This window comes from Rattus norvegicus, chromosome 2 (genome assembly GCF_021556685.1).
Source record: "Rattus norvegicus strain SHRSP/BbbUtx chromosome 2, alternate assembly SHRSP_T2T, whole genome shotgun sequence".
In the NCBI taxonomy this organism is placed as follows: Eukaryota; Metazoa; Chordata; class Mammalia; order Rodentia; family Muridae; genus Rattus; species Rattus norvegicus.
The window spans coordinates 54,933,751-54,959,631 of NC_141535.1; the positions used below are offsets into that span (position 1 = coordinate 54,933,751).

The window sequence follows — 25,881 nt, forward strand, 5'->3', positions numbered from 1 at the left end:
AGATTGGATTATCTGTGACAGAGCTCTTCCCTGGAGAAACTTGACACTCTCTCTCCCTCATGAGTCACTGACCACCAGTAGCTCTTCATCTGGGTATGAAGCCTGCTCATATCATGGAAGACAAGAAACAGAGAAGAAGACAGGGAGAGAGCAAAGACATGATTTAAATCCCAAGAATATGACCTACTTTCCCCAGCTATGCCCCGTCTCCTAGTGTTTCCAGAACTTCTCAAAATAACATCGTGAGCCAAGGACAGACCTCTTAATACATGATCTTTCTTTTGAGTGACTCATCATATTCAAGCCATTACATGACCAGAGAATAAAAATAAAAAGGGCTACATATGTGCTGGATGAATCCCCCACAATCCACAGGCCTCTAGACCTCTTTTCCCCATCTTAACTAATACCTATCATTTATCTAAGTTCCTCAAGTTCTGTTGAAATGGGGGTTGGGAGGGGAAGGGAATGATAACTCCATTCCCACATTCCATCTCTAGAATAAAACTTCTTTCTTCTTTTTGGTAGACTATCTTTATTTATATGAGTACATTGTAGCTATCTTCAGACACATCAGAAGAGGACATTGGAGTCCATTACGGATGGTTGTGAGCTACTGTGTGGTTGCTAGGATTTGAACTCAGGACCTCTGGAAGAACAATCAGTGCTCTTAACTGCTGAGCCATCTCTCCAGCCCCAACTTATTTCTTTCTTATCACCTCTCTTTGCCAAATGTTGGCTGGACAGCAGCAAGCAGCCAGACCTATGTCTGGTTAACACTCCTGGCAGTGAGGTAGGCTAGTGACCAAATCTCCAACACCTGGCCTTTGAGGGCTGTTTAAGATCCAAAGCATAACAAAGCATATGCTGCTGTTCTCCAGGCACTGAGAGGAAACATTAATACTCAATAGGAAGCACAGCTAATCACTTGAAATTATCCCTGGGTTTACAGGTTAAAAATAAAGCAAGTGCAAGTTGGTAACCAAGTAATATATTACTGAGGCCAGGACTCACACACAGTGTCTCTCTCTTAATAAGGAAATTGGAGTTCCCTTTTTGGGTTCTTAATCTCATGGGTAAAATAATGTAAAACCAGAACAGAAGAAGCATTTTATTAGCGTTTGAAAGAAAAACAATGTAACAGGCCAACTGAAAATCTTAGCAGCTCATGGGACCAGGAAAATGAAACGAAGGAAGCCATGCGTTTTGAGTTAGGGTTAAAAATAAACCATCCTGTTCAGTAGTGGGAATCGGAAAGCAGCTACATAATAAAGAGGGAGAGAGGCTTCAGAGAAAGCATGAGAAAGTCCTGAGTGTAAAGGAAATCATGTTTAGGTTGTGGGCCAGTATCTGAAAGAAAAAATATGGAAGAAAATGTGAAAATTATTTTTTGTTGTCATTTCCATTCTGATCTCAGAGCTAAGGAAATCAGGCAGGGTTAGCAGAGGTGCAACTGCATGTGCACGTCACAATTAATTTGTCCATCCATACAGAAGGCGCCTTAAGCAGCTGCATCCACAGAGGAGCTTCTGAGGACTAAGTGCATTATCTCATTAAGGGGAGATTATTTCTTCAGGCTTCTGGCCATGCAGTTTACAAGCCTAGCTGAACTAACTGTTAAAGAAGACGACAGCAAAGGATCTAATTTTTGGAGCAGAACAGAATGTCCTATCTCCAGCTAGGGCAGAAATAGAATCCATTACATTAACTAGGAAGTGGTTTCTTTCTTCAATATCTCCACGGTTTCATATGGTATTTTAAATCCTAAGGAGGGGCATTTGTGGTGTTTACCTCTCTGTGTTACATGGGAAAAAGGAGATATTATCCAAGGCCAACCATATCTCTAGTACGTATTCTTGTTTGATTAAATTACTTACCCTTTGAATAGCAGTTCTGTTGTGGGGCATGCATCAGAAGACTGCTCAGACATGGGTTTAAGCCAATAGAAAGTCTTTATTAACCTGTCAGTCAATGGCTCCCAGTGCAGTCCCTACCCTTTCCCAGGGTAAGCTTTTAAACTCAAGAACTATATGTTCTGGATCTTCACAATTCAGTTAACAAGAACAGCTAGCCAGAGGTAGAACTACAGAAGCCAAAAAAGCACGGTTTGTACATTTAGAGACTTTACCAGAACCATGGACTTTGATGGATTAAGTCTTTGTTTTCATTTTGGCAGGTGGTACTGTCTACATGCTGAGTAATATGGCCTGAATAACACATCCATCATGGAGTCAGTTGTGTTAAGGTCTGGGGGCGTACTAAAGCTTGGGGCCCTGTTACAGTTCCTCCTTTCCCTCCCAATCACACCCCTGGAAACCAATATTTATCATGTTTCTCAAAATTTGACCATTTTAGAATATAATATAAGTAGAATCTTCTTTGAGAGTATTTTCTTCCTATCAATGGCAGCTAACCCACCAATATTTATAAATTTGTGTTTAATCCCTCACACCTTGTAAAACTTTTATTTCCATGAATCCCCACCCCTGTTCCTGGAACCACTGGCCTAGAGCTGCTGATCTTCTCCTCGATTTATTCATTTCCTTTGTACCAATTATTCTTTAAACTGTCTTAGTTATGGTTTTACTGCTGTGAACAGACCACATGACCAAGGCAACTCTTATAAGGACAACGTTAAATTGGTGCTGGCTTATAGGTTCAGATATTCAGTCCATTATCATCAAGGTGGGAACATGGCAGCATCCAGACAGACGTGGTGCAGGAGGAATTGAGAGTTCTACATCTTCATCTGAAGACTGTTAGCAGAATACTGGCTTCCAAGCAACTAGGACTAGGATATTAAAGCCCATACCCACAGTGACACACCTACCCCAACAAGGCTATACCTCCTAATAGTGCCACTCCCCGGGCCAAACAATCACACTAACCAATCAGAAAATCCTGTGAGTTTGAATTCCAGCCTATGAGAAATAAGGCAGCCATCTTGTTTGAGGGAGAGCAAGTGAGTAGTCCTGCCCCAGCATACTGTCAAGCCGGCTTTGGAAGTGTCTCACTGTTTTGAAGTTTCCTTTTGGGGCTCCTTTTGCTGTTCTCATTCATGTGTTTCTCTGTGTGCCCTATGTCACTTGGCATAGCCTCACAGTGACACTCACGGTGTCATATGTCTTTTTAGGGTGCATACCACGATTTATTTATCCACACAGATGAATATTTAGGTTGTTAGTGTACCTGGACTGCTTTTGAAAGTGTGTGTGTGTGTGTGTGTGTGTGTGTGTGTGTGTGTGCGCGCGCGCGCACCCCAGTTAATCTGTGGCAGTTAAATGACAGCTTGCTGAAGCCGATTCTCTCCTTTCACCATGTGAGTCCTAGGGAGTGGACTCAGGTCTTTATGGCAAGGGCCTTTATACACAGACACATCTACTGTATATTTAGAACTCTTACACCAAAGCTATAGATCTTGTGAGTTTAAAGTTATGTTTACGCATTTGAGAACGTTCTTGGGTCTTGCAGTCTTGTGATCTTGTGCTTACCTTTCCCTGCCTTTGTATAGATTTCTTTTCTGTTCTGATGTGACAGTACATAACACCTGATTGTCATCATTATTTAATACAATTCGGAGACTGCCTGTTATGCCCACCTTAAACATGACTTTTCCATGTGGCAAGGTAGGATCTCAGGATGACAAACTATAATGAAATGAATCATTTTCTGAAAGGTTAGGTATTTATACGTGATTCTGACCTGTACTATCGTGGAATATGATGTGTAAATAAAGGATATTACAATATCTTGGCTCCAGTTTTTGAAATGTATTGTTGCAGGCATCAATCGTTGTCTTGGGACATGACCAGTAGAAAGTGTTTGCCAACATTCATGTTTAGTTTTACTTACTTCCTCGTGAAAAGAGTTAGTTTACTTATAATTTTTTTCAAAAGGGAGTAGGAAATAATAATAATAAAAAAAAACACAAGGCACTTTGTAGGAAAATAAAGACATATAAAATAATACATTGAGTGACTATTAATTAAATTCATGTTCTTTTATAGCAGGCTATCCATGGGGAAAGGGCAGTTAGAGGGACTGATTACTGTAAGGACCCAGAAATGAACCATCCTAGAGAAGAAAGGCCAAGAACATGGTGGCCAGCAGAAGAAAGAAAATGAATGTGGGAACAATTATTACTTTGATCATGATTGTGAAAGAGATGCTCCGTCTAAAGAAGTGAGCTGTCAGGCACAGATTACACCTCATGCCTTATGTCAGGATAGAGAAAAGGACAAATCACATCCATAAAGATGACATGTGTTGAACATTGTATTAGTTAGGGTTTCCATTGCTGTAAAGAGACACCACAACCAGGCAGCTTTTATAAAGAACAACATTTAATTGGGTCTGGCCTACTGGTTCTGAGGTTTAGTACATTATCATCACAGTGGGAAACATGATAGCATCCAGGCAGGAATGGGGTGCTAGAGGGGCTGAGAGCTGAGAGGTTTACATATTGTTTTGAAGGCAAATAGGAGAAGACTGACTTCCAGGCAAATAAGAGGAGGATCTCAAAGCCCACGCCCACAGTGACACGCTTCCTCTAACAAGGCCACACCTACTGCAACAAGACCACACCTCCTAATAGTGTCACTCCCTGGGCCACCCATGTTCAAACCACCACAAGCATTTTCTTTGTACTTAGCATTAACCCCACGACACAATGTCTATAAAAATCAACAGTGATATTCCTGAAACGATCAGAGCCCAGGTGACAAAAGACTCTAAGAGCATGGAGTACGAGAAAAATGTTTCCCTAGGAAGTGGACTTCAGTGTAGTCACGGTTCATACAGGAGTGACGCTAGATATTGGTCCTGAAAGACGAACAGGAGCTTTGCTCAGCTGACAAAGGAAAAAAGTCATTAGCAAAGATTCCGTGTCATAACGTCTTTGGCATGTACAAGAAGAAACAGGCTGATTGATTTAGTCAAAACCATTGTGCTCAAAAAGATATATAGTAAGAGTGACCTTTCAAGTAATTCACATAGAATCCCAACACATACATAAATAAAATGATAACTCATAGTTTAAATATACCATATTCTTTTAGTGGAAGAACATTTCTCTGTTGTAAATGGAACCAATGAGAGAAACAAATCTCTTATGATGATTATTGCAACTATTGGTTTATATCTTATGGTTTATTTTTGTTGTCCTTGAGTTTGGCTATATAATATAAAAGAAATTGTGATCATACTACAGCTTACCCTAGACTCTCATCATATGTTTTAAATAAAGGATGTCACAAACTTGGAGCAAGTAGAATATAGTCCTTTCAATAGTCAATAGCTCTGTGCCTTCTGTTGCTATATGTAAATGTCAAGTAGGAAGTAGTTATATTGAAATGAGCCTCTGAAACTATATATAGTGCACTTTCGTGGTTTTAAGCACATTGTGTGTGTGTGTGTGTGTGTGTGTGTGTGTGTGTGTGTGTTGAGTCAGTCTTATCATGTAATCCAGGGATGCCTTGAACATATGACCCTGCGGGGTCATGGATCATGAGAGGAAGCCTGGTAAGGTTGAGCTAAAGACTTGAAGCCCCAGAGACCCTGAAGGGATAGGAGCTTTGCTTGCTGCTAGCACCAGGCCCCTGTCATGTAGCTGCATCATCCCCCACCCTCCACCCTCCTACTCCCCACAGAACTTTGTAGACATCAGTCCTGTAAGGGCAACACCCATGTAGAAGAGGCAACCCCAAGACAATAGGAAAAGAGGTGTGACCACAGTCAAAATAGAGTTCTCCATGCTAATGAGGTACCTAGAAGCCTGGAGGGTATTGCCAATAAACTTCCCTTCCCAGATATTCTTCCCTGCAAAATATATTTAATCTCAGGCCTACCCTGAGAAGTAGAGTATGGTTTTGGGCATCTACTTTCTAACTTGACAATAAACTGTTTGGATACGTGGACATTCTCTTTCTTTGAGATACGCAGTGGGGAGCCATGGAGAAGGCCTTCGCCTAAAGAGCTGCAGCCTAATCTCCCATAGAAGGCCTCTCTGTGCACCCAGCTACAACCACCACCAAGCCTTCTGCCTGGAAGTCCAAGATCCTGAGAACCCCATGGCCCCAGCCTCATCACAGACCTGGGGACCCTGAACCAGCTCCTAAGACTGTGGTGTGCTTTCCCACCTTGGATCTGTGCCTCAGTGCTTCCTCCCTAGAGCCCTGCACTAGCCCCAGCAGCAGCTTGTGGATAAGCGCAGTCAAACCCTCCTCGTTCTGCTTCCACAAGTGACCATGCTCTGTGGCAGAACAGACATGGGCCAGCATGACCCAACCGGATCCCCTTACCTCAGCCTCCCATATTTTATATACACTTGTTGGACAACTACCCTGCTGTGATGAGAAATAATATTCGGGTATTATTTACTTTGCTATTACTGTGATAAAATTCTAGAGAAAAAGCAAGTGAAGTGGGCAGGATGGCTAGAGAGATGACTCAATGATTAAGAGTACTGGTTGTTCTTCCAGAGGACCCAGGTTCAAGTCCCAGCACCTACATATCAGCTCACAACTTTATATAATTCCAGTCCCAGAGGATCTGACATCTTCTGGTGTTTTGGGCATTGCATGCACATGGTAGATGGTAAAAATACTCCCTCCATACATACATGCGAACAATAATAATAAAGATGATAATAGTAAAAATTAAATATTTTTAAGCATGTTAAGGAAGAATGGTTTTGGCTCTCAGTTTGAAGGCAAGTGTCAGCATGGAGAAGGTCATATTATCTCCTCACGTTAGAAGAGAAAGAACAACGAATGCTTGTGCTTATCCAGCTTCTCAGTCCAGGAGGAAACCCCAGGGAATGGCACCATCTCCTTTTAATGTAGGTCCTCCTTCCGTAATTAACCTAGTCTGCTCAGAGACTGCTTTCTTGACTGATTCTCAAGACTATCAAGTTGACGATCAGCATCAAACACCACAGGCAGTATGTATGCCTAACCAGAGCATCCAAATATTATACAAACAAGCCAATATTCAGGCAGCTAACTGATAAAACAGGGAATAAAAATAGATAATTTTATGGATGACTTTACTTCTATATTTTTCAAATACAGAAATTGAGATGGTGGGAAAACTATCCTGATGCCTCTTCCAAACTGTGTGATCAGCTAATCATTAATGTGATAAAATCAGATACGTCACAACTTGGTACACAAGTGACATCTAGGTTGTAGTTGATATAACGGTTAAATGTAAACAGTTTGATTTCAAATGTCACCCAGTATCTGTGATGAGTCCTTAAAATTAGATGGCCTTTTAAAGCTGCATGCTTTTAAAATTCTGGCCATAACTGGATATTAAGACTTTACTCTGTGACACTGACAGGAACTTCTGACTCAGTGGCATTGGAAATTAATCTGAACCCAAAAATAGGAAGACTGAAACAAAACTTCAATGGAAGCCTTTTCCAGGAAATGCTGGAGACACGGTGTGACGGCACTGACAGAAACAGATTCTGTCTACCTCAGAATCAGAAGCAGGATGCTATTTATATGAGATTGCTGGGGTGACCTGAGGGTCTGGAAATTTTACAGTTAGATTTTTCTTTTAAAAAAATTATTTATTTTTACGTGTATGGATGTTTTTATCTGTGTGTATGTAAGAGTAGTTTGTGCACGCCTGGTGCCTGTGGAGGCGAAGAGAGGGCACAAGATTCTTTGGAAATGGAGTTATAGACAAACATGAGCTGCCACGTGGGTGATGGGAACCAAAATACAGGTGCTCTGCCAGAGTAGCAAATTCTCTTAACTGCTGAGCCGTCTCTCCAGCCACTACAGTTAATATTTTCCAAGGAATATCTTCATCTGAGATAAAGGTCAGCGGCCAGTTCATCCCTGGGTTCTTTGAGACATTATTAATGCCCATCTGGTTCACAGACTTCACCTGCCTCTTGTGCCCATCCTGGTACCTTCAAAGACTTCTCAAAATGCTCAGGAAAGGTTGTAAAAACACCGGGTATGCGTCTGAAATGAAAATGGTAGGAATGCTTGAATGCAGTAGAGGAGCGATGTTTATTTAGGGTAGATTCAAAATCATCTACCTATGAATGAAACGGAACCGGAAGCCCAGAAACAGCACAGGTTTAGTCAAACTGGAGAACTGGTGTGAAATTCAAAGACGTCTCAGGAAGTAGGGGCCAAGGGTCAGAAAGATTCATACTAAGCACAGAGTTTGAATCCTGCCTGCTGTTTCCCAGTGTGTGAGTAAGTTGAAATCCTAGCCCTGATCTCAATATGCACTGCCTACCCCTTGTCACCTTAGAAGCTGAATCCTAATCACAAATGTAATAACATGTGGGCGTGGAGCTTTTCAAAAATGATTATGACATTAGGGTGGGGTTCCTATGAAATGGAACTATTGCCTGCATAAAAGATAGGACACAACTTTCTGCTATAAAGATATAAAGAGGAAGGGGTTGGGGATTTAGCTCAGCGGTAGAGCGCTTGCCTAGCAAGTGCAAGGCCCTGGGTTCGGTCCCCAGCCCCGAAAAAAAGAAAAAAGAAAAAAAAAAGATATAAAGAGAATAAATCAGCCCATATGAGGAACCTGTTATAAGAGAAAAAAAATTAAACAAATTAAAGCCAGAAGTTTATTTGAACAAGATTCATTGATGAGGCAGCATCCGAGTCACGAGTAGTTCAGAGAGCCCTACTCCCTAAGGTAGGCAGATACTAATTGTAGAAAGACATGAAAAAACAAATACCCTTGATTAATCACAGCTCAGCTTGGCCTTTTGTGAGCACGGTGCCCCCGGTTATTTGCATCATAGGAAAACAGCCTGCTCAGCCTATGATTGACTGGCATATAGCTGCTGAGGCTGGCTGGCATTCAGTTATTGGTTATGAAAATATATTCTTAAGTTAGGCTACAACTTGCTGCAGGGAATGCAAAGCACAGAATCTGCTGTCACTTAGACCTTAGGCTCTCTGTACCTAGAACTGTGTGAGATCAGTTTCTATCTTTGTTACCAAGTATAAGGCACAGCAGTCACATGTGTTTTTGTTGGTTTGCTGCCAACGCTTGGCTCTGAAACCGTGTGAGCTCATCCTATAAAATTCCAAAGGCACACCAGGCAGTGGTGGTACACGTCTTTAATCCCAGAACTTGGGAAGCAGAAGCAGGTGGATCTCAAGGCAGAGTTTGAGGCCAGCCTGGTCTACAGAGCAAGTTCCGGGACAGCCAGGGCTCCACATAGGGCGCCAAAGCAGGTGTCCTATGATGAAGTTAGAGTGCGCTAGATTGCTGTGTGCCAAGGCAATTTATAGAAGGAAGTGTTTACCTTGGCATGTGCTACCAGGGGTGTAAGAGTCCATCACGGTGGGGAGGCATGACCAGTAGTGGTGATGGAGGCAGGAACAGGAAGCTGAGCTAACGCACCACAATCATGAGCATGAAGCAGACAGCAGACTGGGAGTAGATGGGATATATACGTCCAACTCCTCTTACCAGTACTCCAACAAGACCATGCCTCCTAAACCTCGGAACAAACGTACCAACTGAGGAACCATGTGCTCTAATTCCCAGGTTAATGAAAACATTTCTTATTCAAACCGTTACATTGCACTCCCCGGCCTCCATATGCTCACAACCATATCTCAATGCAAAATTCCTTTAGTCTGATTTCAAAACTCCTCATTGTTTCTCACAGCCTCAATATTGTGTCAAACTCAGAAGCTCTAAGTCTCTTCAGAGGCTCAAGGAAATCTCTTCACTGTAACCCCTGTAAGATCAAAACACAAATTACATATGTTCAATGTATAACACCCAGAATATAGACTAACGTAAGTGGAAATACTATGACAAAGTAAGATCAGAACTCAATAGGGTAAATACCAGATCTGTAGTTTCACATCTGATATCAAGGGGCTTAGATGCCTCTTTTCTCCAGCTTTGTTTCCTGCAACATACATCTCTCTCCTGGACAGTTCCACACTGTGTGCCGTTCTCTTTGGCAGTGTTAATCTCACCAGTTAGGAATAAGACCACCCCCACAGTCTTTGAGCCAAATATGAAGCAATCGTTAATTAAATGCTGGCCAGGAGGATGGACTCTAACCCAGGTTCCCCAGAAAATGGCCATGAATCATCTTGCAGAGGCTTAAAAAGGCAACCCCACAAGGCCAATCAAGGTCCAATCAAGGACAAGCATATATCCTGACAAACTTCCTGTTGACTTACCTCAGCCTACCTGTGATCAACACATCTGGTACAGTTGGGTCACTTGTTTAGGGGTGTGAAAACATGTGGCTTGTTATATTCCTTAAACAATAGCCTCTGGCTTTTTTGAAGTATCTGTCCTTGGGGAAAGAAGAATTCTTCTGTTTCCTGGATCTCTTATGCACAGTCATTAAAACATGGCTTTGATTGTCACAGCAGGTAAGCCATGGCTGCTGAACCACTGAAATGTTGGGATCTTTACTGTAAGAGCTTTAAGTTCACGGCTTCAGGCAATGCTTTCTCAAAGCCTCTGACCTTCTCGAAGCCTTCATGTAGCCGACCCTCTTCCACACATTTCTGGGCCCCAGCAACTCTGTGAAGCCCATGAAGAAGAATCTATGCTCCAGCCTTGACTTCCTTCATGCATATTGAGAAACCTAAGTTTGGCTATCAACATGAGAGGAATCCACCGAACCACATTAGCAGCTGCTTTTGTCTGCTGTTGCCTTCTAGGAACAAAAAAACCTCTTTGTCCTTTTCCTGTCAACATCTACAAGCTTAGCAGGGTGGAGTGTTAACCATTTTCCAGTGCAGAGCAGGCCTCTCTATAACGGAACTTAACTCCTTAACAACTGTAGCCTCTTTCAGTGCAGGCCTTGTTGTAACATTCCCAATGCCCCCTTTCTCACCAAACTGTACATTTTGTATTTCTCTGTCTCTTTTCCATTATAGATCTGAAGCATTATTAATAAAAACCATACCACAGACTCAATGCTATGTAGTCTTGAAATTTTATTCACCAAAGAAATTATTCTGTTACTTTTATTTTTCCCTTAGGCAAGTTCAGATCAAAGCTTAAAGCCATTAGATTTTTTTGCCCAAATATCACAAGGGCTTGGAGCTCAGTGGCTAATAGTTTTCCTCTTTGAAACCTCTTGAGCTGGGCCTCCATAGCCCTCGTTGCTCTCAGCGTGGCTATCTTTCAGGCTCCTATTAGGATTACCATTTAGCTCTCCTTAAAATATTCAACTGCTGTTATAGTTCAAATCTCCAGTCTTCCATATTCCTCCTCAAAGCAACACAGTCAAGTGCTTTACAGGGACAGCCCACTCTGGTACCAACGTCTGTATTGGTTGCTCACTGTTACTGTGATAAAACACAATGATCAAAAGCAACTTGTGGAAGGAAATAACTTATTTTTAATGATTTATTTGTTTAATTATTTATTATATATAAGTATGCTGTATCTGTCTTCAGGCACACCAGAAGAGGGCATCGGATCCCATTACACATGGTTGTGACCCCCATGTGGTTGCTGGGGTTTGAACTCAGGACCTCTGGAAGAGCAGTTAGTGCTCTTAACCACTGAGCCATTTCTCCAGCTTAATAACTTATTTTTTGGCTTACAGTTTCAGAGAGATAAAAGTCAATCATGGCAGTCTCTCCCCAACATTGGAGAGGCTGAGACTCCAGAGTGGGTCCTATAGTGAAGGGGAGTGCATTGGATGGCTGTGTTTTCCTCCTGAAATTTTCTTAGTACCTTAACACAACTCTCATTTTCACGAACGCTTTTCTGGCTGTGAAACTCATCTATTTTCATTTTCTCCTATGAAAAATATAATAGGAAAAAATCTGATTCATTTAAATGTATTAGTTAAACAAAGTTCAGTAAACATTTATTGCTTCAAAGGAACTTCAAAATGTTAAGTTAACAAAATAGGCAAATCAAGGCATAACGATTTACATAGAAAATCAATACTTACATTTGCAAATTTATATGAAACTTAAGATAATTTTTGTTTCCTTGTTTGTTTTCTTACTGGAGGACAAGTGAATGAAAGATTTTGTTTCCCCTACTGTTTAAAGGACTATTGTATAAAATGAGGTATTTATGTATTTTTGTAACTGCCTCACACCATATAGATAAAACTCCTATTACTAGTTAAGCCAGTTAGACAACATTTGAAAAAAGTCTTCAGACGCCCTGGATTTTCATCCTGGAGGAACATGCTGTTAACCACCAGGGAAGTGTCTTATCTTTCAGCAAAGGGTGGGGCTATGGCACTATATTTCAGGAGACTGAAAGTGAAATCTCTCAAGCAGAAATGTCCTGACTACGATCCAGCAGGCCACATTTCCTTGGTGAAGGACACCTCAACTCACAACTTCAGAACACAACACTTTCCTATCACCAGTGTGGAACCTTTCTTTTTAAAGTCTTTGAATTTGGGTTTTCCTGCTTTTTAAGAGTGCAAAAGTTAAGTGGTATAAGATTTCACAAGGAAAAGGCTCACGAATGTGGAATATTAGTTAGAAACTGCCTTTCAGAGATTGAGGAAGATGATCCTGCAGTTGCAGGCCTATAATCCTAACTACTTGGGAGGCCGAGGCAGAAGGATTAGAAATTCCAGTCCAGCCTGGACTACAGAATACATTTAAGGTTCAGCTGGGCAACTTGAAAAATAGAACATGTGATATACTTCATTGGTTGAGTGCTCATGCCGGAGGCCTTAGATTCAGTCCCCAGTCTCCACGCCCACACAAATGAGAGAGGGAAATGGTCCTACTAATCAGAAATTTAAAAGAATCGGAATTTTTAGGCGCAAGTTAAAAATTAAAATGGCTTTTGTAGAATCAGGAAAAAAGATTGGTGCAAAATAAACAGTCTTTCCAGCTGAATTGATGTCTCACACATTGCTGTGCAGGTGTAAAATGAAGCCGTGGGTTTACCAAAGGGCAGCTCCCTTCTGCCTTCTGACTGTGGAGTATCGAGGCTGCTTTTTTTGTTTGTTTGTTTGTTTGTCCCCCCCCCCCCCTTTTTTTCTCTTCCAAGAGCCTTAATTCCACAGAATTCAAAATTTAAAGTACCCATCTTCCTCATCTAGGAGCAACACGATGCGGTCAGCCAAGAAGAATGAGTCAGATGACTGACTACACGTTAGGTTGCCAGTGCTTTTTTTTTTTCCTTTTCACGTGGCCATGGATGGGAAAAAGTGGAAGAGCAAGTGCACTGCTAGCTTGTGCTGTTCCTTCTATAAACTGCAGCACAACAGCCGCCACATGCTATGTTAGGGCTCCCGGTCAGGGAACTTCAGTGTGAACATTTGAACTCTTCACAGCTTATTAAAATGTGCCCGAAAATACCTAGGATTACCGAGTTAACATCTCCTATGCCATCAGATACTTTAACTTGATATTTTATTTCCGTGTTAAAATCATAATCTTTACAGGAGACAGTTTTGAGTTAAGGGAGTACTGAGGGAGCTGCTTTTCTGGACAGATTTTAAAATTACTTATTCATTTGTTTCATGCCTATATGAAATGAATGCACAAGCCACAGTATGTGTGAGGTCAGAGGAGGACTTGCTGGAACTAGTTCTTCCCCTGCTACCACATAGGTCATGGGGATCAAACTGAAGGTCGCCAATCCTGGAAGCAAATGTCTTTACCATCTCACTAGGCCAGTAGACAGCTTTTAATGAAACAGGGCTGTTCATCCTTCAGTGTCTTAGTGTACTTTTTCTCTTTCTTTTTTTTTAATATTTATTTTATGTTTTACTTAGTGTACTTTTTGAGGAAGTTGAAGAGTCGTTTAGTATTGTCCTGGGTTTTGCATTACCTCAAATTTAAATCATTCTTCCAGGACTCGGTGAGTTCTTAATCCATTAAAAGGATTTTCTGGGCTTCCAAGTGGTCTTTTCACTTTGCCATGAGCATAGAAAATCCTGAAGAAATTGTTCGTGACCATTGGGTGCCAGTCAAAGGATAAGGCCTGAGCCAGGCCTGAGTGCACACACCCTGGGATAGGCTGCCCAAACAGAGGGTAGTTTGGAGGTCAGTCTGAGCCATATATAGAGTTTCAGGGGACCTAAGCGATCTAGAGATTCTTCTAAAACAAAACAAAGCAGCAAAAACAAACAAACAACCCCCCCCAAACAAAAACCTCCGAAAAGACAAAGTTAATCCACTACCGAATTTTAGTTAAATTTAAGTGCCTAGCATTTGTGTGTTCATTGTGTCCCAGAAGCCTTGTCTGGCTTTTCTCAAACAAAACTAAAAAGGAAGAGCATTACAAGGTGAGGAGAGTTATGCAACAGGACCAAGGACGAGGAGGAGAGGAGACAGACACTTCTGTGTTTATACGTGCTGTGTAATCTCTGGAATTGTTGGGACTCCGGTGCCAGGAAAATTCTGAAACACAAACTAGGATGATGGGGAACAAGGGCCCAGTTCTAATCTTGTCCCTCAGTTTGTTAAGCAGGTCACATCTCGTGAGGGTCAGACTGTTGCTGGGTTTCTGAGGAAACTAAGGGCAAAACCAGACTTGAAGAGAGTTGGGGGTGGTTGAGAAATGTTAGAAACGTGAGCTGTCTAGACCTGGGAGGAGATCTTTATCAGTGACCCTTTGTACCTGTACTCATTCCAGAGGGCGACTTGGAAAAGTAAGACGTTCAGTAAGAGACCCTCCAGCCCCTTGGGAACCCGAAACCCTAGTTGATGCCAAGTCTTGCGATAGGGGAAGGCAGGCATTTGCTCCCCCTCCAGCCTGAGTGGAGCGCCCGCCGCTGAGGGTGTGCCTGCCGAAGAGCTCAGCACCTCCGGTCTAGGCACAACCCGCCAGGCTCGTCCTAGCTGTGCAGCGCTTCCATTCCTCGCCGTGGGCCCCTCCCTGTCTAGCTTCCTGACAAGCCAGCCGGCGGCAAGGGGCGGCACCGCTCTGAGGTCCCGAGGACGTCACTGACGTGCGGTCGAGCCTCCAGCCCGCCCCCCGGCTCGCCTTCCCTTCTCTCTTTAGCCGGTGACGCCGCCGCGGGCCCGGGCAACCAGCACTTGCACGCACTCCCGCGCGCGCCACCTTGCTACCCACTCCTGCACCCGGGTCCGAAGATGGCGGCTCTTAAACTCTTGTCCTCCGGGCTTCGGCTCTGCGCCTCCGCCCGCAACTCGCGGGGCGCCCTGCACAAGGTAAATTGAAGGTGGTGGGGAAAAAGGAAGGCCACGCGCGGGAAAAGCGCGGACGAGATGCGAACGGCGCGCGCATTCTTTGCCCTGCCCATCTCCACCGCCTCCAGCCGGGGATCTGGCATCTGTAGCTCCGTGGGGGCTCGGAGGCGCTCGGGTTTCAGGCTAGCCCTGCCGCCGGCCGGCTGTCTGTCTGTCTGTCTTTGCTTCTCCATCCATTTCCCCGATGGAGGCGAGATGAAGTCAAGCTGTGCTTGCAGCGCTGGAGAAGCGGTCGGAGCTCTGTGCACCCAGCTACACTGCAACGCCTTAGGGACTGCCGGCGTCCCTGGTCTTTGCGTCCCCATCTCCCGCCGCCCGGACAGACTTCAGGCTCCCGGCCGACGCCCTTCGGAAGGGGTCCTTGTGGCCGCCGCCCTAGCTAAGGGCGGGTTGAAGGAGCCGAGCGGAGAAGGGCGGCGCGCTAAGGCTTGCGCCCCACCTGAGGGAGCTGCTGGCGCCGGCTGAGGCCCAGAACCCCGGGCCGGGTTAACCGCTCTGCTGGCTCAAGTTCACCGCCAAGTGGGCGGATGCTGTGCGCGCCGGAGGCGGACTGCCGCTCCCCATCCTCCCCTTCCCTATATGGCGGTAGAAAGGGGAACCCGGACTGGAGCGCTTGTCACGGGGCGGTTAGCCTGCCAAGCGGTTGGAAGCGGATGGAGGGCTGGCAGTGCTCAATTGCAGTTTGCAAAGGCCTCCCCGCTGCAGTCTGCAAACGCCTCGGTTCTTTACTTTGAGCCCCTCACAGTCCCCCTCAGTTCTGGGTTAGAAACTTGCAATTTTCAAAGACCGTAAAAGACAGACAGACAAACAAACAAACTCCTGACCCATTGGGTTTCCAGAGTCGCCCTCCTAGCAGACCAGCGGGTGGTGGGTGTTTTTGCTTATACATTGTAGAGGGTCTAGCCTCTAGGCACACATTCGGGTTGGATTTCAGTGTGGGACCAAGGAACTGAGTGCCGGACAAGAATTCTGCACCAGGAGGGTGGGTTCACCTTGGTGGGTTCAGTTTGCTCCGGAACCTCCTTGAACCTGCAAATGAAGCATTTTCTTTGGAGAGGTTTCAAAGTGTAGTTCTGAACTTAAGAATGCATCGCACTTGCCCTGTGTGCTCTGAACTCCTTTCCCTGTTGCTCATTCCCTTGCCTCCAATCTCTGAGTGTTGAGAATCTAGAGAAGTCGCACTACTCCCGCGTGTGTAAGGGAGTGGTTCAGGACTGAATCATTGCGTTGTTAAATTCCTCATAGGAGGCATTTGGGTAATTGCATGCAGATTTGGATGTATAAAACATTAAAAGCGTACTTGACCACCAGCCAGCCTGCTGCAAGTGATGGAGCGGATGCAAAAACCAGGACACTGGGATGTCCTTGGGCCAAGGTCAAAAACATTCTTTTGACAGTGCATGTTTGTCTAAGTTTAATTTATTCACCTCTAGTCTACCCCACTTTCAATACAATCATTAAACCAATTCTCAAGCCAGCAAACCTCCAGGTGGATGAGCTATAATTATGGGCTTTGCTGTTTCATATTAAAAGTTCATGGCACAGTTCAAAGTTAGTCTTCACAGGTATGATAACAGAAGCCGGACTCCTGTTTTCTGGAGCACTCTTCCAGCTCGTGCATTGATTGGTCTAACCGCTTGCTTAGCGCTTAAGTCATCCCTCCTCTGTTGAGTTGCAACACCTGTGTACTTGTTTAACTGGGGCCATGGTATACATCAGTCCTTTGTCTCCCTCAACGTTGCATATTGCTCAGCAAAGAATACCCACATAATACGCTCCTGAGAGAACCTGGAGGATACCTTGAGTAACCTTGAATAGTTTTCAGCTAAACACAGCCTACAGGTAAACGGAGATAGTTATTAAAAGTGCTTTTGTTTTTGGGAGACCGGATCTTGCTAGGGGGGCCAGGAAGGCCTGGTACCCACGATTCTTTCCTTCAGCCTACAGAATTCTGAAAGTACAGGTGTGTACTTACTTAACATACTTCCCTCTCTCACTCCCTCCCTTTCTCCCTCTCTCCTTATTTCTCTCCACCTTGCTTTTTCCCTCCCTCTCTCCCTCCCTCCCTATTTCCTTCTATCCTTGCTTCTTTCTCTCCCAGCATCCCTCTCTCTGTCCCTCCCTTCCTGCCTCCCTCTCTCCCTCCCTCTGTCCCTCCTTATTTCCCTCCATCCTTGCTTCTTTCCCTCCCTCCCTCCCTCACTCCTTTTGCCCCTCCCTCCATTCCTCCTTCGGTCCCTCCTCTCTCTGTCCCTCCCTCCCTCTCTCTGTCCCTCTCTTCCTATCCCCTGCTTCTTCCATTCATGGTGAACAAGTTCATTGCCTGAAGCTGTAGCATGACCTAGAATTACCTTCAGGCTTTTAAATCTAGTTGCAGTGCCACCCTAAGATTTCTAGTTTGGTAGGTCCTAAGTGGATCAATTCATGCTGAACATAGGCTGATTCCTCTTGGCAGAGATGCCACACTCCTGGCAAGCTTGCATGCTAGTCACCTGAATATTGCTGCCTTTTCCTCCGAACTGGTTTTCTTTCCCCCTTTTTTGTGACTTCCTGATTTTGTTTACCAAACTTCCATACTAAGGTAGGCTGTATCAACCTTTCTATGTCACGATTTCTTTAACAGTCATGTGGTGACATTTAGATACCACTTGGGTGTATAGTTCTCTATCACTCTATTATTAAGGTAATACTTATATTTAAAAAACAAACAAAAAAAACCCAAAAGAAAAAGTGTTTGGGGCCAGTGAGATGGATAAAATGCTGCACGAAGGCTTATAACCCTAGTTCCATCTCTAGGACTTACATGGTAGAAAGAGAGAACTTATTACTTCTGGTTGTCCTTCCTCTAACCTCCATAGGTTCACTGTGGCACATCTCTTCCCTACGCAGATGCAAATACACCCGTGCGCACGTGTGCGCGCGCGTGCACACGCACAGAGACACATACACACACACCATATATATACATATATAATATACACCTTATATATATGCACACACTATATATAATTTACACACACACTATATATATACACACATGCACATACTCTCTCTCTCTATATATGCACATGCACTACATATAATACACACACACTATATATACACATGTGCACACACTATATATATGCACACACACTATATATATGCACACACTATATATAATACACACTATGTATATACACATGTGCACACACTATATATACATGCACACACACTGTATACACACATTATATATATAATACATACACACTATATATATACACATGTGCATGCACACTATATACATGCACACACACTATATAGTATATACACACTATATACACACATGCACACAGTATATATATACACACACTATATGATATATATATGCACACATACATACCATATATACATGCACACACACTCTATATAATATATATACACACACTATATCGTATATACATACACTATATATATATTTGCACACACGTACACACATACACACACACACACACAAACATACACACACACAGGCACACACATACTTTTTACCAAGTTCCTTGTTGGATGACAAGGAAAAGAGATGTAGGTAAAGGAAATAATAGTGTTAATGAATGGTTAGAAATGAAGTCAGGGCATGAAATTTAGGGTCCCCATGGAGTATGACTTCAGCAGTTAGGTGTAAGAAATTGAAGGTTAAAATGGAAATGTTAACAGGAGAAACGTTACACAGAAAGACATTTTGCACCCCAAGAAATTTGTTCCTTTCATCAAAATCCTTAATCATTGTGTTTCTCACTCAATCTTACTATCAGAAATGCTGAAGATAGGAGAGTGCACCAATAAACTACTTTGTGACTCAAAGCTTGGTTAAAATACCCCAGACTAAGTAGAAGTCTGAGCTATACGTGCTGTGGCCCCTCATTCTCACAGGTAGTCTGTGCAAACATGAAGGTTGTTTATGTATTCAGTATTGGGCAGCCTCTGGCACAGGAACTTTTCTTTTCAGGTAGGATCTCTTGAAGCCCATGCTCACTTCAAATGTGGTGTATAGTCAAAGCTAACCTTCAATTTCTGACCCTTTTGCTTCCGGTTCTGAGATTGCAGGTATCCTGCTGGGGCTCAAACCCAGGGTTCTGCTCACTCTAGGGAAACCCTCCACCAATGCATTTGGTTTTAGAAAACACCACTTCATTTATGAAATATATTGGAAGAGGTTAACTAGGTGTAGTTTAAAGAGCCTCTTTGAACTTGCCTATCTGTCTACGGCCATACCACCCTGAACATGCCCGATCTCGTCTGAACTTGCCTATCTAAGGAAGAAGGTAGACGTTATCAGCAATACACTTTCTTCCAGTTGCCAAACCCTAAGAATTAGTGCCAAGGACACAGATATTTCTTGACTCTAAGGGTCACAGTGTGAGTAGAGGAGCTGATGTGTGTGTGTGTACATGTGTGTGTGTGTGTGCACGCACATATTTAAGGCAGAAAGGTAAAACCTTCCTTTAAGGGCCTGCCTTGCAGATGCTAAGGTGGGTTTTGAGGATCCTCTGGTGCAGTTAGCCACAGGCGTTGGGATTTTTCCTTGCCCCACTGTGTGCACTTGATCCCTGACTTGCCAAGTAATCTCTGAATCTGCAGACGGGCAGACTGGACTGCAGTTCAGGTGAACGTATTGCTGGATAGTGGTGTGTGTTTGTGGTCCCAGCTACTTGGATGGAGACAGGAGGGTTGCTTAAGCCCAGGACTTTGAGACCAGCCAGACCTACATGGTAAGATATTGTCGAGGGGAAGAAAGAATGAAAGGAATGAGCTTTGAAGGAAGGGAAAGGATTCATAAAGCCGTTTCGAAAATCTTCAACAAATCTAACGACCTACATGAATCTGCGATGGCGACGGTCATGTCACAGATTTCCTGTGTCAAATCATTAATGTGGCAGCAGGGGTGGGGGCGGGGGGCGTGAGGTTAAACATTAAGCTCCAATAGTTGACATCTTGGGTTTGCTGTCTTCAAAGGGAACGCATAAAAGGTGTCATTTCCGAAGGGAAGGTGGCACAGCCTACGTGTTTCCTGTAGCCAGGCATATAGCTTCATTCTAACTGTCTTTGGGAGACAATTGACAGTTGTCATTTTTAGCCCTTCTGCAAGCTCCTCACCTGACTTAGACCAAAATAGCACCTCCCTACAGAGACGTGCTCAGTGGTTACATAATTTTGACACATCTCCTCAGTCCTGACTGAACTAGAATTTGACACCAGGGTACTTTGACCCCCAGGTAAATTCAAGAAAACACCCCAGATAGGGTTTTTGTTTTTGTTTTTTTTTTATTTTACTGTCTTTTTGTGTAGGACCTGATAATTTTGTATGCACCACATACATGCTTGTGCCTGTTAAGGTTAGACATCACTGTATCCTTTGGAACCACAATTACAGACCTTGGGCGCCTTGGAACTGCAGTTACACGCAGTTCTGTGCGCCACCAGATGTGGGTGCTGGGAACTGAACTGATTCCTGAGCCATCTCTCCAGCCTCCCTTACTGATTTTGAATTTTAGTTGTATGGGTACTTTTGTGATAATCTCCCACATGCCTGCTAGACAAGCATTCTTCTACTGAACTCCATCTGCTGTATAACTTCCACCTTTTCTGAAATACTTCTAAAAGTCTCCTTCCTTCCTCCCTCCCTCCCTCCCTTCCTTCCTTCCTTCCTTCCTTCCTTCCTTCCTTCCTTCCTTCCTTCCTTCTGTTCTTCCCTTCTCCCTATCTCTTTTTCCTAAGAAGTTCAGGGAGAGAGACAAGCACTGGGGAATTAGTGCTGACTGCTGATTAGCACTATGACCATACTAATTATCAGCTGCTACAAAGGGATGAGATTCTTGTCAAGTGTGTGGCTCTGTGCTTCTGCTTCTGAGTCTTCGAAGGCTCTCAGGGTCCACAGGGGAACCAAGTCTTCTAAGATACTCAGTGGAGTTCCACAGAGAAGCAGTTCAAGGTGACCTCGCCTTTCAGACGGCGTGTAGATGAACTCTTTCGTTTTCTTCCTTATGCTGATGAGACCTGGACTCTTCTTCTCCAGACAGAGATAACGATCGTAGAGTTACACATTATATAAAACAGGGTTCTCATAAAGATTTGTTGTGTGTAAATGACCAAGTAGAACAATAGCGTACTTTCAGAAGCATGGAAGAACACACTGTGGTGCTGTGACAGGAAGCCCAACCCAAGACTGGTCATCTGCTCTTTCTTAGTTTGGATCACTTTGCCTGTGCCACGGTTCCTCTGGTGCTGGAATTACAGGCATGGACCACCATGTCTGTATTCAGTCTATCATATTTTTTATTTCTGAGACTCTGACTAACTACCTAACCACCTACCTACCTGACTCTCTCTGTCTCTGTTGTGTGTGTGTGTGTGTGTTTATTTAAAACAAATAAATCCTTACCAGTTGAGGACAGGAAGAGAAGAACGTCCTTTGTGGTTAAGCCCTTTCAAAGTCCTTGTCTCTCCCTCTTCTTATGTCCCAGGCTTTGGGCAGTGTGCAAACTCCTGACCTGACCTTGACCAAAATAGAAACTTAGAGGAATGACAGTCACGTGGTCATGTGTGGAACCTCAACCATTATTGCTCATTTGACTTTATTGCAGGATAGATCCCATAAAATGGTCTTTTGTGCTAATTGATAGATACTTAAAATGTTTTTAGAGGAAAAAAAAAAGAATGATAGACTTTGACAATCTCAGGTCCTAGCTGTTTGAAATACCGTTGGGTAGTCCAGTGGGTGGGACGCTATAGCTGGGCTTGTCTGTCAGGGCACAGCTGTTCCTCTCTCCACTCCTTCAGATTAAATATATAGTGGGAATAAAGTGAAGTTTTGTTAGTATGAGTCATTAGTTACCATAGAACCCATTTCCTTCTTTTCTCTTGTCCACATTGTGGATGGACTATGCAGGGCAATAACTTCCTGGTTTTATGAATCCTCACCCAGTGACTCATTTGAGGCCCATCTCCCTTGCTATAACAAACTTCTCAGCCCGGTACTTAGGAAACAAGTTTATTTAGCTCATGGTTTAACGGAGACTAAAAGTCCACGGTTTGGTGATTGCCTCAGGTGAAAGCATTGTGTTGCTTTATAACTTGGCAGAGGAGCAGAGGGACAAGCAAGTATGTGCAGGAGAGGCAGCCTCGCTTTAGAAAAGCCTCGCCTTGACAGTTAGCAGTTCAGTTCAGTATGAGCAGGAACTTGCACACTCCTGCAAGAGTGGACCCTGCAGCACCAATGCAGGCTCACACACCTGCAAGTCCTACTGCCTCTCAACACTTACCCAGGGACCCAGTTCTGACATGGGCTTTGGAGGTCATAAAAATCATCTACAGACCACAGTGGGCCAAATAGTTCACTGGTGTGGCTAACCGAGCTCTCCGTGTAGTGGTGGCCTGCTGCCTTTTCTCCAGCTTCCATGATAGCAGCATAAGGAAGGGTGTCCTCTGGTGTGCTGTTTGTCTCTTTAGAGTTTCCCTATCACCTGGAACTGACCACACTACCACACTCTCCAGACAGCAGTAGTCACACCATAATATGGAGAAATGGTGTAGAAGAACTTGGCACAGCTAGAGTCTCAGTATTTGTCAGTTGAATAGAAGGCTAGGCTACTGTCAGAACTTGTGATCAGTGTCACTAATATTGTGAGTTTCCATCCCAGGATGTGAGTTATCTTTTTTGTTTGTTTGTTTGTTTTTGAGACAGGGTTTCTCTGTGTAACTCTGGCTGTCCTGGAACTCACTTTGTAGACTGCTGCCTCTGCCTCTGCTTCCCAAATGCTGGGATTAAAGGCACACACGGCCATGCTCCGCACCTTTTATTCTTTTGGGGGGGTAGTCACAAGTGACACAGACTTTTCCTTTGTAATAGAAGATGTAGATCCAAGGGACCTTGGTGAGAACCTGTGAATAGAACATGTCTATCCTGTCAAAGATAAACCACTTAAGGCCCAACTCTTTACAGATATAATTGTGTCACAGAAACAGAGAGATTAGTGTTAGAGAAACGGTAAAATGATATTACAGAGGCTAGAAGTTGAAGGAGTTGGGAAGATGTTGGTCAAAGGACACGATGTTTCAGTTAGCTAGGAGAAATAAGCTTAGGAGATCTTTAGGAGATCTATTACTTGTGATGGCGATGATCTGTAACAGGGACTGTACTCGAAAACTCTTGAGTAGTTGTAAAATTTTCTTACCACAAAAGAATGAGTGAGGTAATGCCATATTAGGAAACTCCAATTACTCATTTTGTAGTGAATACATGTGTCAGAGTGTGATGTCATATACTATAGACTTACAGTTTTGTCAATTAAAATGTGTGAAGTCAAGCTGCAAATGGTTGTTCACTGGAAATGTTTTCAATCTTTCAGGGGTGTGCCTGCTACTTTTCCGTCAGTACTCGTCACCACACCAAATTTTACACAGATCCCGTGGAAGCTGTAAAAGATATTCCTAATGGTGCAACCTTGCTGGTTGGTGGTAAGTAATGGGGCTGTTTTCCTCTTGATGCTAATATTCTTTGGTTATGTGATAAAGTGATATAGTTGCAAGTGCCAATTATTTAACACTTAACTCTGATATACCGTCTTACTTATGACACACCACGATATTTATCATAGTCTCTTCCTGAAAGATTAGCACTTTACTACGATACTTTTCTATCCCCCTTTTCTGATTATAATCGAGAAGCTGGAAGTCTGAACTTCAGGTATCTGATCAGGAACCATGATGGATCCTATATCCTTGGGAATTCTGGTGAACTTGAGACACGTCCCTCGTCTTGTCAGATTCCCCAGCCACTCATTATTGTTCCTTATTTGTTGAGCTGGAGAGCAGAGGGTCTCTGTGTTGTTGAGCCTCCTATATTCTGTTTCTGCTACTTCTACTTCTTTGGGCTGTCTTTTGTAACCGCTGCCTTAGATTTAGCTCTTAATTTCCTGATTCTTGTATATGGAGTCAAGTTTTATTTTAGGGCTGCTCTTTACTGAATGTCCATCTTAAACCCAACACTTCTGGAAGAATTTTAAAGATATAAAAAATGAAATTTATTGGCCTAGTGCTCTAGTTCTGTAAAAAATACTAACATAGATGCATAAAAATGAATGTTTAAATAAACAACTGGATGTGGTTTGAATTATGAACAGGGAAAAGAGCACATGACATATATGAACTGATAATTTTTGGCCTTTCCTTAGTCAAATGTAAAGGAATTTTAATTCAGCATCATGGCTACTGTGGCAAGGGATCACATCCAAAGACCTAGGTTTGTGTGATCTGCTAGAATACAGACTCCTAAAAAATGACGTCTAATTGAGGATCAGACAAAGTGAGGAATCAGAGAAAGATTTGACAGAATAAGTCAGACTCAGGAGAACAAACAGGAAAGAAAGGACTTAAGAACAGTGCAGGGAGAGAGGTGGAGTGGAGTTCACTTGAGTTCAGTTGAGTTGAATGAGTTGAGTTCAATCGAGTTTGGTGCAGTTCAGTTGAATGCAGCTGAGTTCATGAAGTTTCCTTCCACTCTGGTCAGTATAGTCAGTGCAGTTCAGTTCATGGAGTTCAGAGACAGTTTTTCCAAACAGCCACCCAGTCAGAAGCGGAGAGAAGCCATTTTGAATCAGTCTGCTTAGAGTTTGAGGCCAGAACAGCTGAGCTGAAACAGCCAGCCAGCGTTCAGAAAGAGCTAGAAGGAGTGAGTTTATTCTGCAGTAAGTCTTGGAGGCTGAAACGCCTAGGTTAGCAGATGGAACTGGAAGCTGAAGCCTTCGAGGTCTGGGCTTGCGGACGATCAGATTGTGTGGAGGCTGAAAACTTCCAGGCCTAGGCTTAGGTTAGATAGAAATGCTACGAGCTCAGCCCAAGCCATGTATTCATAAACACTGCGTATGTCTCTCGTCCCATCCCTTCCTCTGAGGAAGTAAAACTGACATTTATAGTCACAGCCTTTACAATGGTTTCTGATGATAGATTGTGGTTTGAAGCACTGAGATCCAGTAGCATGACTGACGGCTGTTTATTGAGTTGGTAAGGCACGGTTGTGTAATTGCCGTATTGCATCTAACAGCACGCTTTATGCTTCTCTCTTCTCTTAAGCATAGTGTACAAGGCTTGAAAGAACATTACGTGGCACACATTGTTTCCCTGTTGGGCTTTGCAGGTTTCGGGCTGTGTGGTATTCCAGAGAATCTCATAGGAGCTTTGCTGAAGACCGGAGTGAAGGATCTAACTGCAGTCAGCAACAATGCAGGGTGAGTGGATTTCTGAAACGAGTAGCTAGAAAGAATGCCATTTGAAAGATAATCATCAATCAGGGATGAGACCCCTGATATATTATTCAGTATCAAGTGGCCAGCCTAAACACATGTATACCCAAGAAACACCAAATAAACTCAGTAGGATTTGTCTGCCTGCCTGCCATCCATCCATCCATCCATCCATCCATCCATCCATCCATCCATCCATCCATCTATCTATCTATCTATCTATCTATCTATCTATCTATCTATCTATCTACCACCTATCTGCAACAGTTATAGGAGAAGAGGTCATGAATCCAAGAGGGATTTGGGGGGTGGGAAGAGAGAGGGGTAGGAAGAAGCTGGATGGTGAGGGGTGGAGATAACATAAATAATGTACTCATTTATGAAACTATAAAAATATTAAAAATCTATCAGTGAAATTAAATTTG

The 25,881-nt window shown here is 43.4% G+C and overlaps 1 protein-coding gene across 1 annotated transcript in view; it reads left to right on the forward strand.

The window, feature by feature from the left end:
- The first annotated feature begins 14,961 nt into the window (after positions 1-14,961).
- The window catches only part of Oxct1 (3-oxoacid CoA transferase 1), a 134,748-nt gene continuing 123,828 nt past the window's right edge, over positions 14,962-25,881 (forward strand). Inside the window, 3 exon segments of the mRNA NM_001127580.1 lie at positions 14,962-15,137; positions 23,564-23,672; positions 25,351-25,441. Coding sequence (NP_001121052.1) covers positions 15,060-15,137; positions 23,564-23,672; positions 25,351-25,441 — 278 coding nt within the window. The 5' untranslated portion in view covers positions 14,962-15,059.